General features: G+C 53.7%; 7 protein-coding genes across 7 annotated transcripts; 3 read left to right on the forward strand and 4 right to left on the reverse strand.

Annotated features, from left to right (window-relative positions):
* Positions 1-140: 140 nt before the first annotated feature.
* CCOS01_00503 (uncharacterized protein) lies at positions 141-2,245 on the forward strand (the record flags this gene model as incomplete). The annotated part of the gene is made up of 3 exons (XM_060448700.1): positions 141-254; positions 404-642; positions 697-2,245. The coding sequence occupies 3 exons, from the start codon at positions 141-143 to the stop codon at positions 2,243-2,245; spliced, it is 1,902 nt and encodes a 633-aa protein (XP_060320138.1).
* Positions 2,246-2,566: 321 nt separating this feature from the next.
* Positions 2,567-4,737, reverse strand: CCOS01_00504 (uncharacterized protein; the record flags this gene model as incomplete). Its single annotated transcript, XM_060448701.1, has 4 exons — positions 2,567-3,450; positions 3,535-3,696; positions 3,758-4,172; positions 4,237-4,737. 4 exons carry the CDS (start codon positions 4,735-4,737, stop codon positions 2,567-2,569), a joined length of 1,962 nt encoding a protein of 653 aa, XP_060320139.1.
* Positions 4,738-7,158: 2,421 nt separating this feature from the next.
* On the forward strand, positions 7,159-10,538 carry CCOS01_00505 (uncharacterized protein; the record flags this gene model as incomplete). Its single annotated transcript, XM_060448702.1, has 3 exons — positions 7,159-9,440; positions 9,508-10,035; positions 10,091-10,538. 3 exons carry the CDS (start codon positions 7,159-7,161, stop codon positions 10,536-10,538), a joined length of 3,258 nt encoding a protein of 1,085 aa, XP_060320140.1.
* Positions 10,539-10,999: 461 nt separating this feature from the next.
* On the reverse strand, positions 11,000-11,182 carry CCOS01_00506 (uncharacterized protein; the record flags this gene model as incomplete). Its single annotated transcript, XM_060448703.1, has 1 exon — positions 11,000-11,182. The coding sequence occupies one exon, from the start codon at positions 11,180-11,182 to the stop codon at positions 11,000-11,002; it is 183 nt and encodes a 60-aa protein (XP_060320141.1).
* A 111-nt stretch (positions 11,183-11,293) lies between these two features.
* On the forward strand, positions 11,294-13,807 carry CCOS01_00507 (uncharacterized protein; the record flags this gene model as incomplete). Its single annotated transcript, XM_060448704.1, has 1 exon — positions 11,294-13,807. The coding sequence occupies one exon, from the start codon at positions 11,294-11,296 to the stop codon at positions 13,805-13,807; it is 2,514 nt and encodes an 837-aa protein (XP_060320142.1).
* A 141-nt stretch (positions 13,808-13,948) lies between these two features.
* Positions 13,949-15,025, reverse strand: CCOS01_00508 (uncharacterized protein; the record flags this gene model as incomplete). Its single annotated transcript, XM_060448705.1, has 5 exons — positions 13,949-14,022; positions 14,087-14,279; positions 14,340-14,458; positions 14,520-14,633; positions 14,716-15,025. 5 exons carry the CDS (start codon positions 15,023-15,025, stop codon positions 13,949-13,951), a joined length of 810 nt encoding a protein of 269 aa, XP_060320143.1.
* A 667-nt stretch (positions 15,026-15,692) lies between these two features.
* On the reverse strand, positions 15,693-15,863 carry CCOS01_00509 (uncharacterized protein; the record flags this gene model as incomplete). Its single annotated transcript, XM_060448706.1, has 1 exon — positions 15,693-15,863. The coding sequence occupies one exon, from the start codon at positions 15,861-15,863 to the stop codon at positions 15,693-15,695; it is 171 nt and encodes a 56-aa protein (XP_060320144.1).
* Between the last annotated feature and the right edge of the window lie 160 nt (positions 15,864-16,023).

Consider the following 16,023-nt stretch of genomic DNA (forward strand, 5'->3'; position numbering starts at 1 on the left):
ACAAGAGCTTTCAAAAGGGGGCTCGTCCTGCCCGTCAAAACCACAATGCGGTCCAACGTTGAACCCCCTTCCTGAATCGAGCCCGCTCATCTGCCCGTCATGCTTCGATTCAGCAGCATCCTATATCGCGAACTTTCGTGATGTTGACCTCGTCGCCTTGGGCGGCGCTCCTGCTGGCCAGCGTCCTTTCTTACTCCGCGCTCGCGGACGATTCTTGTTCAAGTTCTACTGACCCATTAGTATTACCCATAAAAGTAAGGAACAACTTCACGAGTCATTCATTCACTTTTCATCACGTTTTACTTCCTTTGGGTGTGTGTCTATGTGTGTTTCGAGTGTCTGTGTGTGTGTGTGTTGCCGTGTGCGACTGTAGCTCTTGTTGACTTACATACTTTCTCTCCAGAACGTTACCTTTCCCAATGGCATCGGTGCCAATCGTGGCCTCAAGCTCACGCTTGGTGGCCAGGTTCAAGGCATGCGCATGTCCACCATCTTAAACAACACGCGAGTTAGAAATAGTCTGGACTGCCCGGACAACTCAACATACGCATTCGTCGGCTGCCAAGGAGCCTCGGGCAGTGTATACGACACCACAGGAGGCACATTCAGCCAAGTCGTCAACATCAAGGACTGGAACGTAACGTATGGTATCTACCTAGCCGAGTTGTCCGAGATACATGACTGACTCCCCTCTAGAACAATCGACGCTCAGCCTGAAGATGGTGAAACGACGGTACTCCATGGATACGATGTCGCAAACTTCACCGATGCTCCAGCCGTAGCCTATGGGTATCCCTTCGAGGTATGGGCCGATTATGACTCCATGAACAAAAGCGCCATCGCATTCGGTCCGAACTCGTCCACCCTAGACAGCTTCGTAAGGAACGACTTGGCCCCCACGACAAGCTTCAGCCTGGACTACGGCTCAACATCAGAGCTTCACCCTCGCGACGGCCAGCTAGTCATCGGCGGCTACAACGAAGCACGCTACAACGAGTCCCAGGTTGCAGAGTTCAGCATGTGGGGAGCCAACGCCCCGGTCCCGTGCCCTCTCCAGGTTCTCGTGTCCGACATCGTCCTCACCAATACTGACGGCGATCACTCTCTCTTCGACCCGGGCGTCAAGGTGGCTGCCTGTATTGATACAGTGCAGAACAGCTTCACCCTCACGCAGAACATGTTTGCCAAGCTCCAGAGCCTCGGTAACCACACCACGACTGACGGCATGGCCTTTGGAGAATCCGACTTCCCCAAGGACCGTGAGTCCCTCCTCGGCTCCCTGACCATCAAGCTATCCAACGGCTATACAAGCGTCATCCCTCATTACGAACTGGTCAGCCATGTACGCGGCACGGATGCCCGTGGTAGATATGCTGTGCTCAACAACAGCAGGATCAGCACCTCGGTTGCCTCAGGTATGAGCGATCTGGGTGACAACATTCCCATCCTCGGAGGCGTCTTCCTGTCGCAGAACTACCTCCACGTCGACTATGACGCGGGTAAATTCTGGCTAAGCCCGCAAGTAGCCAACGGCACTCTACCAGACCACATCACATCATCATGTAACGGCACCTCATCCTCGAGCGGCGGTAACAAAGCCGCCCTGGGCGTCAAAGTAGGCGTTCCGGTAGCCATCGGTGCCGCCCTAATCTTCTTTGTCGCAATGTGGTTCTGGTTGAAGAATCGCAAACCCAAGCAAAACGGGCAGTTTGCAGGCGCGTCTCGCTCCATCCCGCGATCGGAGAAGCGCGACGCCCCAGACTCCAAGTCCTCTACAACCAATTTCGCCGGCTATCACAATGTTAACCACGCGAATCCCGATGGCCATATGGAACTCGAAGGCGACCTCGGCCACGCCGTAGGCCACCAACAACAACGAGCCGAACTAGCGGAACCCGCGCCGGCATACAAGTCGGAGTGGCCCCGGCAGAACTCTATTCAAGGCGAGAGCGCCGCGTATTATCAGCAATTCGAGGAGCCAGGCGAGAGTTACGAGCTTGCAGACACGTCGCCGCACTCTCAACTTACACAGTCTCCTCAAGAACTTCAGCAGCCTCCACACCCCCAGATCGTCATCCCACCAACAAATCCACCTCCCATCAAACGAAAGGACACCGGCTTGAGCGACTGGGTGCCGAGTCCAGCGACACTGAAGAAACAGTTGTCGGGATTCAGCGAGGCCGTCTCACCGACGAGCACACGTGCGAACAGCACGAGGGTTAATCCACATATTTCTCCTGTTTAGCGTATTTGAGGATAGATGAGTAATGATAATTCACTTCTTGAGGCATGAAACATATGACCCTGGTTACCTATGCGAATGTACAGAATGAGTTTCTGATTGGGGTTTGTGAGCGGATCGTCGTTATTCTGTGACATTTGTGGGCACTGATGATCGATCCTGCCTCCTTTATGTGTCTGAGGATGATAAAGGGGTCCATATGGCGCAGTCACTCCGTTGGATCATCGCTTCCACATCACAGAGGCTGTGGTAGTCGACGACGTCGCGCAAGAGTTGGACCAGCAATATCTAATCAGATTGCATTCAACTCCACGGGGTATCTATTCAACGATAATAATAACAGTCATATATGCTGCCGCATCTGTAACTTTCAGTTCCATACCAAACTCCTAGGAACGTGATCGTTCCGATAATAAAACCCACGAGAGCGATGACGATCCTGCTTTTCTCTGACCGGCCTACCATCAAAGCAAGCAAGAGAGAGCTCATCGGCACCAACAGCCACCATCCAAACGAATTGTTAATGACCATGAGCGGCACCGATGGCGCCAACATCAACAAGACGGGACCTACCCACCACTTTTCCTCCTTGGACCATATCCAAATCGCCCTCCAGATGCCATATGTCGCAGGCGAGTCTGCCAACTCTAACTGAATTCTTCCGCCCTTTAGGCTTTTGTTGATTTCTTCCGAAAGCTGGTCATGAGAGAGCTCGTCCGGGTCGGTCTCCTGCAGCTCCTTGCGTATGGCCCCCGACAGCTCCAAGACGCCCTTATAGCCCCTCGGCACGTCGTACCGCCGACGCATCCTCATCGTCAATCGTGCCTTTAACCACATGTAAGCAAGACTCAACGTCCACAGCACGAGCAAGAGGACGAGAATGTAAAGTTGCAGGTAGGAGAAGCCCCATTGGTAGCTCTCTCGCCCGGCATCGGCGCCGAGTCCGTGATCGCTCATTGGCTGGCAACTCCCGTACGCCTTCATGTATTCCTTGGAGTAGGTCTCGTTCCCGGCAGTGTAGGTCAAGTTCTTTTCGTCTTGGAAGGGCATCAAGCCCGTGCGAGGATCTGTCCAGTTCCAACCGTACAGCAGGTTCCTGTATGAAGGAAGACCGGAAGCCGATATGTTGAGGGCCGGAGCTGGCATAGTCTCGTTCATCCAAGTGGTCTTCTCGTTTTTCAACCCGTAGAATCCGTACTCTTGTACATCTGCCAAAAGGGAACATATTAGCATCGCAATGTCCTGCGGATCGTCGACACTTCGTTTTATTACTGTGAGACAACTATACGTACAGTTTGAAACGTTTCGATGCAACGAACATCTCTGGGTTTTTGGCGTAGACTCGTCAAAGTTCCACCAGGTAGTAGAGTAGTCAGAGTAGCTCTTATCGTCCTCTATGCAACCGAGAAGGCGTGCCCATGAGCTTGCGCTACTGTAAGTGTTGGAACTAGAGTCTTGTCTAAAGTCAGCGCTGGCTCAGCGTTCACGGGAAGGTCCCCTGAGAAAAGCACTCACGACCAGGGAAAGTGAGGGTGGTGTTGCCCTCCATACCGATCCTCCAGCCATCGTGGATTACATATCCAACGACCTCGAAGCCATCAAAGGGTATCAACATGCCGTTGGAACCCTGAACATATGCGTCATTGTTCGCTACGTAGCCCGTCATTGCACTGCCCAGGGTAGGGAAGCATAGGATGAAGATGGTGACCAAGGCCATGATAACCATCATTAATTTGGATCTGAGCCCTCGTGAACGAGCAAAGTCTCGTATCATGTGCCACGTTGACCAAAAGTTTGGTTGGTCCTGGAGGAATATGTTGCGGAAAAAGTCGTACGTCACGGGCTTCACTTGTATTGAGGTCGTCGTGTAGTCGGCAAAAACTCTCCATGTGATCCAGGTCAGCAGAGCCTGCCCTCCTCGACCGAAGATCTGCGAGTGGCTGGTCAGTCGACGAACAAAAGGCACATGCATTTTGAGTTATCCGTCATCTTACCACATCCCAAGCGACGTCAATGACTTTGGCATCCGCAAAGGAAAATCTGCCCCATGCCAGGGTGATCTGAAAGAATCCAGAGGAAGACCAAAGGTTATACTGGTTCATCTCCACGTCGAAACTGCCGTCAGGTTTACAGGCGGAGTCGCCATATAGCTCTGCGTTGCTGATGAACGCCAGCACGGTGCAGAGTCCTCCAATCCACGTCAGAGCCAATATCCATGCTAGGACCGCGTACCAGTGAACAGCTCGAATGTCTCTAAACGCAGAAACGAAGGCCTCTCTCCACTGCCTGCGATCCCATAATCGCTGGCGAAAATCTTCCCATGTAGTCAGCGACGCCTTCTTCCATTGCCTCCTATCCCACAACCGCTGCCGAAACTTGGTCAACTTGAATTGCGTGGCTTCCTTGAGTGGTTTTCTATCTTCGACAAGCAGCGGGGCGAATGATCTCGTTGATGTTGATAAGGTATCTTCTCCGTTCTCTTTTGGCGAGTCCATGGTTGTCGGCTTTCGTATGCGTTCTGGAGCGACATATGCGGTCGTGTCTTGTTCTAGTGCTCAAGACATTGCGCACAGATGGTCAAGAAGCACTGGATAGCTCGTTCGATAATTGAAATTCTACAAATGCGGCGTCATCGGGTTTATCAGAGATCTCACATCCGGTCAGCCTGCACCACGCCGTGCAGCCTGATGGAGTGTGACAGGGATTGAGGTCGGCCGCCAGCCTGCTTCGCTGTCAGCATGATTGATGTCATTTCGGCTGCTTCTAACACTGCCACAGGAGCTGCCTGGCTGCAGAAGAGACATTCCTGGGCAAGCGCGTAGTGTTGATGCCAGGGAACATGCAGTTAGACGCGCCGCGCTAATGGTGTTCTCACGTTGAGTCGTCGAGCACCGAGGGAAGTTGTCGATCTTGAGGTTTCAACCACTCCGCCGCTGTGTTGCTGCCCTGCATGACCCCTACCACGTCCCAGAGTCCGATATTTGCTGCCAGCTTGCTAGGTCCAGTATCATTCAGCCATGGTGGCGTGCGTTTTGGGACTTTGGTATGCGGCACAGCGCCACCACATTTGGGACGGGAGTGGACATCGTACTATGACGCCACTGTCTATACGTGTAAGACACTTCGATGCTATTCATCTTTGAAAGATCTGATTTGAGAGCCTTCAATTGAGACCGTTGTATCGAAAATGACGAACATAGATCCGTACATGTACAGGTAGTGTGAGTAAGTATTTGAGGCCAGAGTCCGCATATGGTCGCTTCATGTTAGTTGCTTACCGGGCCTCTTCGGAAGAGAAGCTTATTTCCGGGAGCGCTGAACCAGCACTGCAATAGTTGGGGGTACATGCCATGGTGCGATTCATAAGCGATCGCTGTCCCAGCACTTGCAGGATTCCAATCCTGGTCCCATTTCACGCAGGCAGCAACTCAATTTCGGGAGAGAAAGCTGGAAATAGCATCAACATTGCGCAAATTGATTGGTATTGACACGGGAACCAAGAGAAATCCAACTGATGGAGCCAGACCTTCTGTTTTCTCATTCCCTTTAGAATGAACTTGATTCTAATGCAGTTGTTGCATTAGTCCAGCCAGGCTTGGCCGACTTGAACGCACGGCCGCACTGGTCCCAGCAACGATTTTGATGGATGAAGGAGAGAGAGTAATCAACAGGAAATGCGAACAGTCCACAAAAGTAGTTGAGTGTCTGGTTCGATAGACAAGCCCACCCGTCTCGTTGAAGTCTTTATGTCTTCCGACTCTTGTCTTCGATGGCTTGAGCACTATGACCAAGTCAATCAGCAGAGTCCACACAACCTCACAGAACATGAATGCTAAACAGCATCTGAGAAATTCTCCAAGTCATCGGGCAAGAGGCGCCTAAATTATTCATCCGACATTGACTTGCCGCGCGTGCTTCTCATATTCTACTACTATGAGGATATGCTTGAAGCGCCCGAAATGGTTACTCGGCAAGCCAATTTTTGTTGCAGCACTGAGAATCCGACGCCAGACATTCGGCGACCCCACGTGGCTTCTTACCTTAATCCATTGAAGCTTAGACTGCTCGTCCCACTCGATTACCAACCTGATGGATCGAGATGACACTCGTTGACCGCACAAGCTAGGACATTTCAAAGTCCCCGGTTGCCGTGCCGCACTGATTCTCCTTGAACCTTGACGGGCAGGCTTGACAGAGAAAGCCAACATCTTTGCGAACTATTTGCTGCGGCCACCGTTCGTGGCGTGCGCAAAATCGTTACTCAGGGGGTTTGCGGCTGAGAGGCTTGGCCGCCACATGTCGTTGTGCGACCAACCAAACGTCGATCTGATCGGCCGGCGCCTTTGACAACCCACGCGATGTTGAGCCACAGTACCGACTATTTGGTTAGGTTCCGGCCGCTAACGAAGTAAGGGGACTAGTGCTCGCGGCAATAGCGAAAGACAATACCCTTTCCTGAATCACTGAAGAACTACCCCCTGACTACTGCATGAGATGGTGTCTCTTGTCGTTCGATTGAGCCTCGCCTGGAACTTAGAGTCCTCACTTAGACCCAAACGAGATGGTCCCCCGATGCGGCTGTCAACGTCGACTTATCGCGGTGTTAGACGATGGTCTTTTACCAAGGCAAGTCTGACTCGAAATTTCGGCAGGTCGAAGGATGGGAATTCTTCGTGAAAGGCGAATTGCCATATAATCCAGAGATCGTCGTCCTCAGCTTCCGGATTCGACTCTTGTCCTTCAACCAACTCCTCTCTGCCATTCACTCTTTCATGGCTTGAGTTGCTTCTGTTTCTGTCTCTTATCACTTTGGATTATCACCAGCTATACCTAGCTGACCACACTCGTTCCTCTTTCAGGATTGTTTTCATCACTACAGACTTTTGATCTAAATCATCCCTCACACTCGTTTCATCATGAAGTGGTCTCTTACCCTTCCCCTGCTTGGGTTATCCGGTGCCCTCGCACACCCAGGCCAGCGCAATTATCTCAACCGAAGGAACGAGACTTTTGTCTCGGGCCAGTCTGGCAACTCCCTTACCCGGACTGCATCTGTGTCTGTGCCCCTCAGCACCGGTGTGACTTTCCACCCTCCAGCCAACTCAACCCGCACACTCACGTTGGCCACCGGCACGGCATCTGCCTCTGGTGATGTTGTTGCCGCAACGGCCGCTTCCTCCAGCACGGAGTACGAGTTTCCGACCTCGAAGCTCGGCCCCATCGCGACTTTGAAGCCTGCCATCCCAGACAACCACGATCTCAACGATGTCAACAACCTCACTCCTCAGCCTAGCGGCGCTGGTGCTCCGATCCACTACGCGCAAGATGCCGGCTCGAATGGAGGTGGCATCTATGCTGTTGCTACCCCCAAGTGGACTGCCCCGTCCATCGTTCTCGACCACTCTGGTCTCGTCACCGACGTCAAGCTCTCGGGCCAAGGCAACTTGGTCATGACCTTTGGTGACAAGAATGCTTTTGACCACAGCGCGTCCAACTGGAAGGCAGACAACATCATCTTCGTCACTTACACGCCTGAGTGCGGTGACTACGATCTGGGCCAGAGATGCTACTTCCAGGCCAACTCTGTTACCTTTGACCGCAACTCCCTCTCCGCCACTGCTGCAGGACAGGCTAAGGACATTGGTGATGTCACCAAGGATATCAATGTTGTGTGGGGAAACTATGGCAGCCAGAACGTCAACTACGGCAACCCTGCAGCTACCGCTGAACCCACCGCAACTGAGACTGACGTGACTCCGGCGTACTCCGTTGCTCCTACCATGACGGCTGCTTGTGTAGCTCCCGTGGATGAGAAGTACGGTCTCCCAACGGCATGCTTGGGACCCTACTTCGACGATGACCTCGACACAGAGCTCGGCTATTTCGAGTCTGATGTCTTCAGCTTCAACGAGACCCTTTCCGAGGTTGACATCGATGGCGAGCTGACCGACTCGACCCTCGCCAGACGTATTACCGTTTTCCAGGACATCGGTAACGGCTTCAAGAAGATCGGCCCGGCGATTAAGAGCGGCGTCGTCAACCTCGGCAACAAGATCGAGACCGGAGCCAAGGCCGCCAAGAACAACGTCGTCAAGACGGGCGAAAAGGTTGTCAAGGTTGGCGCCAAGGTCGTCGAGGTCGCTAAGACCGTTGTCGAGGTTGGTGGCAACATCCTCGCGGGTAAGCCCAACCGCTTCGAGAAGGACTTTGACAAGCTCCTCCTCCCCTGGCCTGCCAAGGAGTGCAAGGAGGCCGAGAACGACAAGGACAAGAAGGAGAAGCTCAAGAACGCGTGCAAGCCTAAGAAGCAGGATAAGGACAAGGACAGCGAGGCCAAGGCCGTCAAGACCCCTTGGGGTGACGACGCTCTCTTGCTCAAGTCGTTTGGCACCATTCCCTCGCCCAAGGACCTGCGTCCCAAGGGATCCAAGAAGCAGACTACAGTCACCAAGGGTAACTTCATCAACCTCTACTGTGTCAAGTGCGGTCTCTCCGGATCCCTCAAGACGAAGGGCAACATCACCATCGAGAACATCAAGGGTATCACCGATGGCTACATCGAGAGCGACATCGATATCTCTGTCGGTCTCGGCATCGGTATCTACGCTCAGTACTACCAGGAGCACAAGTTCCGCAACAACCTGTACGACATCCCCCTCTCGCCCTTCACCCTCGGCTTCGTCACTGTCGGCCCCATGCTTTCCATCGGTACCGAGGTCAAGTTCAGTCTCAACATGACCGGCACCGCCGTTGCTCGCGCCGACGTCAGCATCGCCAAAGCGAAGTTTGTCTACGACTGGAAGAAGGGCGGCTCCAAGTCCATTGGCTTTAAGCCCGAGTTTAAGCCCAGCTTCGAGGCCGAGGGCCAGGTTGAGATCGCCGCCCAGTTCGGCATCCCCGTCGGCCTCGAATTTGGCGTCACCACCTTCAGCGGATGCACCAGGTGCAAGGGCTCCATTGGTATCGAGACCATGCCATCCATCAAGGCCGCTGCAGCCATTGCTGTCCAAGCCAAGTGGAATAACGGCACCGACGGTATCGAGGCTGGACTGAAGCCACTCAACAACTGCAGTGGCATCAGCACTACACTCAGTGTTCGCAATGATGTCACGGCCAAGTTCAAGGGCTTCGGGCTCCTCGACAAGGACTGGCCCGTCCACGAGACCAAGGACTACATCATTGCGTCGTACTGCATTGGGTAAGTGAAGATGTTCATCATAATCCTTGAGACACCTAGAGCAAGTACCATGCTAACAACTGAACAGCAACAAGACGGATGGTACAAGCAAGGGCAAGCTCGGCCTCCACGATGACAAGCGCTCCCTGCCTTCCACTCCCTACAACAGATATGAGTACCGTCGCGACGCAAATAACGTCTCCGTCCCCACGAACTCCACCACCAACTCGACCCAGCTTGCCGACCTGACCAAGTACGTCGTCGAGGAGATTGAGTACCTCGGCTTCAACGGCACCGACCTCGCCGCCATTCCCTACGACCTCGATGAGGCGGCCTTTGACGGATACTGGTTCAGCACCCTCGCCCTCGAGAGCGACAACAGCTACGTTCTCGCCGCCTGCAGCGACGGCAACGTCTACCTCCAGAAGAACACGACCCAGAACGAGCTCCCCTACTACATCACCTGCAACACCCTCTGGGCCGGCTACGGAGAGGCCGCTCTCTCCACGCCGACTGGCGAGGTGCTGCACTACTACAACAACACCATGGACAAGCTCGGCGTCAGCCGTCTCCGCTCCGGAGATGAGGCCAATCTCCCCGGAACCTCAGTCTATGTGTAAGTTTCCTTGAGTCGGGAGTTTTAATCCTTCAAGTTCTAACGCGTACACTAGCGCACTCACCCCCTTCTACTACGACGACAATGACAGCACCGCCAGCATCCTTGCCGCCATCGATCCCGAAGACAACATCTTCTTCCCCGCCGTCTGCACCTACAAGGGCGACCAGACGGCCAAGATCTATCTCGTCGGCGAAGACGTCGATGCCGGCCTCGAGATGCTCAAGTCCCCGGACCTCACCTACACCGTCACCAACGGTGAGGTTGACGAGTGCTACCTCCTCTTCCTCGGCATTACCAACCGTGAGCTCGGCCAGTGGGCCGACTACGGCGACGATGTCTCGGACGCTTACGACAGCGACCCGCTCGACGTCGAGTTCGATGACACGCTCTTTGACGCCGATGGAGACTTGTTGTTGCCTTCTGATGAGCTGCTTGCTTACCAGGATGATGTCAACTACGACGTCTTTGATGAGTCGTTGGATGACATTACTTGGGAGTAAGGAGTTGACGCAATTCACTCTGCCCTTGGCTCTGACATAGGTGAAGCCACGCGTGGTTCTTCATCAAAGCAAAAAGAAAAAAATTAGAAACACTACTTTAACTTAATACATAATAGAGATCATTTTGATTTTGATTACAGGGGATCATTCCTTCTAGCAACGATATGTCTCATACTTTGTAGTCAATGGGGCTAAAAACATCAAGATGAAGGACTTTTATCGTTCCGTCTAAGTGACGTCTCATCCCCGAGGGTCACGAAATGAGCCTTCTTTGGGCAAGTTTCGGGCCATACCTAGACCAGACAAAGGCTGAGCGTCACCATGCTCGACTGCCTTTGTGAGAAAGAGTCTTTTCATCATGAGCAATGATCCCAGACAGAGCTAGAGGTTGAGTCCCGACAAGACTCAAGTTTCATGCTGATTGAACAAGGCATTGTTCTGACAGTGATGCGTTGCACGTCTTATACCAACAGCATGCCAACAAAACACTTGGTCCGCGCGGCCACTTGGGCATCATTCTTCTTTCTGAGGCATGGGTGCAATAGAATAATCTCTCTTTGACCACTGAGGACTTTCCAGACAAAGACACGCAAACAAACAATACAAGGACAGGAATCGGTGTCGACAATGCCTTGTATTGGCATCCATTCAGGTTACCGGCTATATCTTCAGTCAACATCGAATCCAACGTGTCTTACTCTGTAGCAATACCTATCAGAATCAAAAAGTAGACACTGAACTGTAAAAGAATCATCATGGATAGCTCAAGCGAAGATCACTCTCATGACGAGCACAACTCCTTTAGTGAGTACGCCGGCAGTGAAGATCAGTCATCCAGTGAGAACCACTCCATCGACGAACATCATTCCGCCGAGGAGGACCAGCCTATCAATTACGATCATCATATCGAGGAAGGCCGTCCTGCGGAGGAAACACCCAGTGAGCTCCAGGTCCAAAGACACTCCTTCTTCCAAAGGCCAGCAGACATCTTATTCGGACCGTTCAGGAACGCCGTCTCTAACCACGCGATCCCCCTCTGGGACACTCTGCCGCAATTCCCTCGGCCGCTACCGCCACTCCCTCCGACAAATGTCGAAGTCCTGCTCGAAGAGCTGCTAGCGCAAAAGTCTATACAAGACGTCGAGGACCTCTGCGAAGAGAACCCTACACTCCGCAAGGTCTTCAAAGACAACATGGTACAGATTCTTCGGAAACACATCGCCCCAGAAGCCTGGTCCGATGCCATCTGCTGCGTCGATCGCCGCCTGAAACATCCGGGCAAGACGGCCAGAAGCGCCTTTGACGAAGACTACGCCAACGGCACCGTGGCGGACTGGCCTCCGCCCCCGGAAGGTGTTGTAGGATCTATCTCTGGCAGGGCCAGACTGACCATCTCCTATTATCTTCGAGCATTCGCAAGCGCCAGCCCCCAAATGAGTAAGTCTCCGTGTACACAACGCGGACAATGGGACCTAACCGGCCTCTGCCAGCTCGTCAAGACCATGGACCAGCTCCTAGACAGGGTCTCACAGGCTCAAAAGGTCTACGCCTCCTTTGAAGAGTGGGAAGAAAGCTGGCAGGACCGCCGCCCCGACGAACTCCCCGACGAGCGATGGGGCCCCGACATCACGACGCTCAAGCCCAAATTCTCCGCCCTGTGCAGGGATGACGGCACCGAAAACCCCAACAACCTGATCTACGCCTTTGAACGGCACACGGCCCACGACGAGGAACGAGGGCCCGTATCGGAGGGCGTCCTGATGACCAAGACGAACCGCGCAAAGCTCCAGCGCGCCTTCTTCCGGCTCGAGTTCATCCGGCGAGCGTACTACCAACAGCCCTTTTACCCCCGCGGCGCAGAATGGCAATCACGCAACGATACGATGGTGGAAGGCGTGGTCCGCGGCCCCGCGGGCGAAACCTACGAAGCCCGTCTCGCGCGCGCCGAGGAAATCTTCAAGCGCTGGGACAGCAAGGACGAGTTCGTCGAGGTCGTTTGCGCCTTCAAAGCCACGCTGAATGAGTACGCCATCCCCGTGAGCGATCTCCTCCGAGCCTTTAGCGATACCATCGAACAGTACCTCGAGACGGATGAGGTCCGCCGCGCCGAAGCGGCGTGTAGGAAGAGGCACCAAGAGACCGTCTGGAACGGCGACGCCGTCGGCCTCCAGTGGGAATGGAACCCCTACGACCTTCGCCAACCATTCCTCCCCGCGTGGGACATCCCGCACTCAAACGACTTCTTTACCCTCCGTGCGCAGCTTCTCGATGACCGCGCTGACCTGGGTAGGCAGATGGATGAGTGTCTCCCCGCGCCCCTCGCGCGCGCCGGGTTCGACGCGTGGCATGCCACGATATATCGTTCTGAACGCATCCGCTTCGCACCGCGGAACAAGCGTGAGAGGGAGGATCCCTCGAAGCGGAAGCCTGCGGCAGAAGCGCAGCCCATGCATGCAATGTCACGGTTCTTGACCGTCATGTGCAGCCTGCCTTTATCGTTCATGGGGGAGTTCTTGGCTATGGAGTCGCACACGCAGGCCCGCTTCCTCAAGTCGGCGTACTGGGCCGTCGCCCGCGTCAGGGCCTCGAGGTGTCCGTCGTTTCTGTCCGGCGAGATGCGTGCCTGGTGCAGTAACCCCAACGTCGTGTACGACAGAGACGGCAACCCGGTCCTGGGACCGCACCCCCGTCTACTTCCCGAGATGTCCGTCCGCGCCGCCTCCATGGCCTGCGTGTCCAATACGTACGAGTTCATCGAGAACGACTGCGTCGGATGGCGGTTGCCCTCACACCCGGAGTCACAAGGCGGCTGGTGGAAGTGGAAGTGGGACGACGACCGCCTCCCAGCCAAAGTCTGGAATGACCTACACTGGCAGATGTCATTCTTTTCGACCAAGATCAACAACGTCTTCCGCATGGACGACGTGAAGTGGGCGCAGGTCTGGCGTTCCAGTCGCGAGTTTGAGCGGCAGGTCTGGACGGGCCGGATGATGGACCGGGAGGTGTGGGAAGGGTACGGCGACCCCGGCCGCGTGGATGGGAATGACTGCTATTGTCGCTGGGGGTCCGGTGGATGCGGTATCTGTGTGCCGCTACCCGAGGTTGAGCTGCCGGAGTGGGAACTGATGACGCCGGCTGAGGTGCTGGAGGAATCCCATGTTTCGCAGTTTATGCGGCAGCCTTGGAGCAAGCTCCCCGATCTAGAGCCAGCTGTGAAGGAGGTTTTAGGGAGAGCCGTTCATCGTGTCGAATATGAGGAGGCTACCTAGTTCAGTGCGAGAGTCTGTGAATGGGCATATGAGAAACTTCACTTCATATTTTGGTATGCTTGATAGAATCCAGCTTGAGTGAAAAATGTGTAGGTTTTTGAAATGAAATGCCTATGATGCTGGTGCTAATTGTTCTGCTTTTTAAAAGATCTCTCTGTCGTCGTACGCCCTGACGCTCTCCAAGTAGTTCTTGACCTGGTTGTAATCCTTGCACACTGGAGCATATTGTTAGCTTTCGACTGCTCTGCTTGATCTCAATTATGATGTGCGGTGACTTACCATGCTTCGAGTCCCAACCGTCGGAACCACCATTGTGATCCGGGAAGGTCGTCTCGAGACCCTCAAGAGCCATGTCGGCGCTGCACATGATGGTCTGTCTTAGGTAGGAGAAGCAGTGAATCATGTGCCAGTGATGGTCGTCGGGAATCTCGTGGCCGGACTTGATACCAGAGTAAGTCTGGACGACAGCGAACTGGATGGAATGTTAGTAAACATTTACACGAAGAGGGTAGGTCTAAATGAGAGAGCGTACCAAGCAGTGCAGCTGGTGGGTGATGGAGGTGGTGAAGACGGTCTTCTCGGGCCAGACGATGGGGGTCGGCAGGTCGTGGTACTTGTGCGTGTCATTCACCCACTGGAAGCCCATGCCATCTGTTGTGTTCGTGTCAGCGAATTGCAACCCTCTTACTGGTGTAAAGACTGAGTTACTTACAAGGCATCAACTCGTTCCAGTTGTTCAACGTCTCATCCGTGAAGAATTTTGACGTGTCGTTGGGCGCGTACTTGCCCTCGTAATCCGGCGTGAACGTCTTGATCTGCTGGGAGACTACACATTCATCAAGTCAGCAACCCGGATTTCCTCATTCTCGTCGTCTCACTATCTTCGCGACGAAAAGAAATGAACTCACAATGCCCGCTAACACCAGTCAAGTCCCCACCAAAGTCCCACGTATTCACCGGCGGCTTCTGCATCTGCTCCCTCACCAGCAGGCCCAGGATCACAACCAGCAGTATCGTATCGACAAACCACCGCGACGAGTTGAGCATCGCCAGGCACCTGTTCTTCCTCCTCGCCGGCTGGTCGTGGTAGTCCTTGGCCATGCAGCGGCGGCACGCCTTGTCGTCGGTGCCGAGGAGCGACTCCTCGACCTCGGTGCTGCTCCGGTCATCGTGGTCCTCGAACTTGATGTTGGCGTACTTTGCGTCCGACATGTCCATCTTGGGCGAGTTGTCTTTGTTTTCTCGAATGAGTGTCTTTTTTATGTGTAGTGAAATAGACAAAGCGGATCAACCGGCGGCAAGCAAGTCAATGAAAGAGAGAATTATCGAATCGAATTAGAAAGACTGAAGTTCCTGCAAAAAAGCACTGGATGCTAGAGACAATGCGCCAGCGCCAAGGAGAGAAGAAGACGTAAGAAGAGGAGGCAAAAACCAAAAAGAGGTGCGAAGGCTCTTCCATACGGGCCATATCGTTCTTTTGTTCAATCTTGCCCCCATCCATTTCCCCTGTTTCTCCTTCATCCTCGCCTACAATAACCGCCCTCGGTTCGTTACGCCGTCCTGTTTTCGGTTCCCCGTCGTCTCATGTCCAGATATCACCAGAGTCTGAGGCTGAAGTTTCAGGACAGGGGTCGTCGATGTTCCCCCCAACAAGCCGTCAAGCCCCAGACTCTCTTTCCAGTCCTAATTGTTAATTGTTAGTGCATCTTTTTCAGCACAACAGAGTCAGTAATAGTGAGAATAGCGTGTGACTAAGCAGGACAACGCCTGTTTCAGCGATCCTAAAGCCGCCAGGCGGCCCCCGTAGTTCACACATTATTCGAGTCCCCCTCCCCGGACGGAGGCCCTGCAGTGTTTCCAGTCGTGTTTTGAATTCCGTCCAAAGTCACATTCTGAGGCGCGCCATTCGTCGATCCTTCGTCTCTAGTTGCCGTCTTATCCCTCCCCTTGGTTCTCTGGCCTTCTTCTTTGCTTGTAGGTAGGACGAAAGTTGCTTCGCTTTCTGCTGCTGTATTGCATTCTCTGTGGTGGGTGATGCAATGTAAACCCAATTCATTAATGGATTCTCTCAGCCGCTTCAAATAGCCTCTTCTTCTGCGTCTACTTTCCGTCTTCCCGCCCCGATACCTCATTGTTGCATGAACCTATCTCATGTTTAAGAAAGCAATGGTTTAAGTGACAGCTGCTTATGTGAGATTTGGTTTAGCATATTTAAT

This window comes from Colletotrichum costaricense, assembly GCF_030867565.1.
Source record: "Colletotrichum costaricense strain IMI 309622 chromosome Unknown Scaffold_1.1, whole genome shotgun sequence".
NCBI lineage: Eukaryota > Fungi > Ascomycota > Sordariomycetes > Glomerellales > Glomerellaceae > Colletotrichum > Colletotrichum costaricense.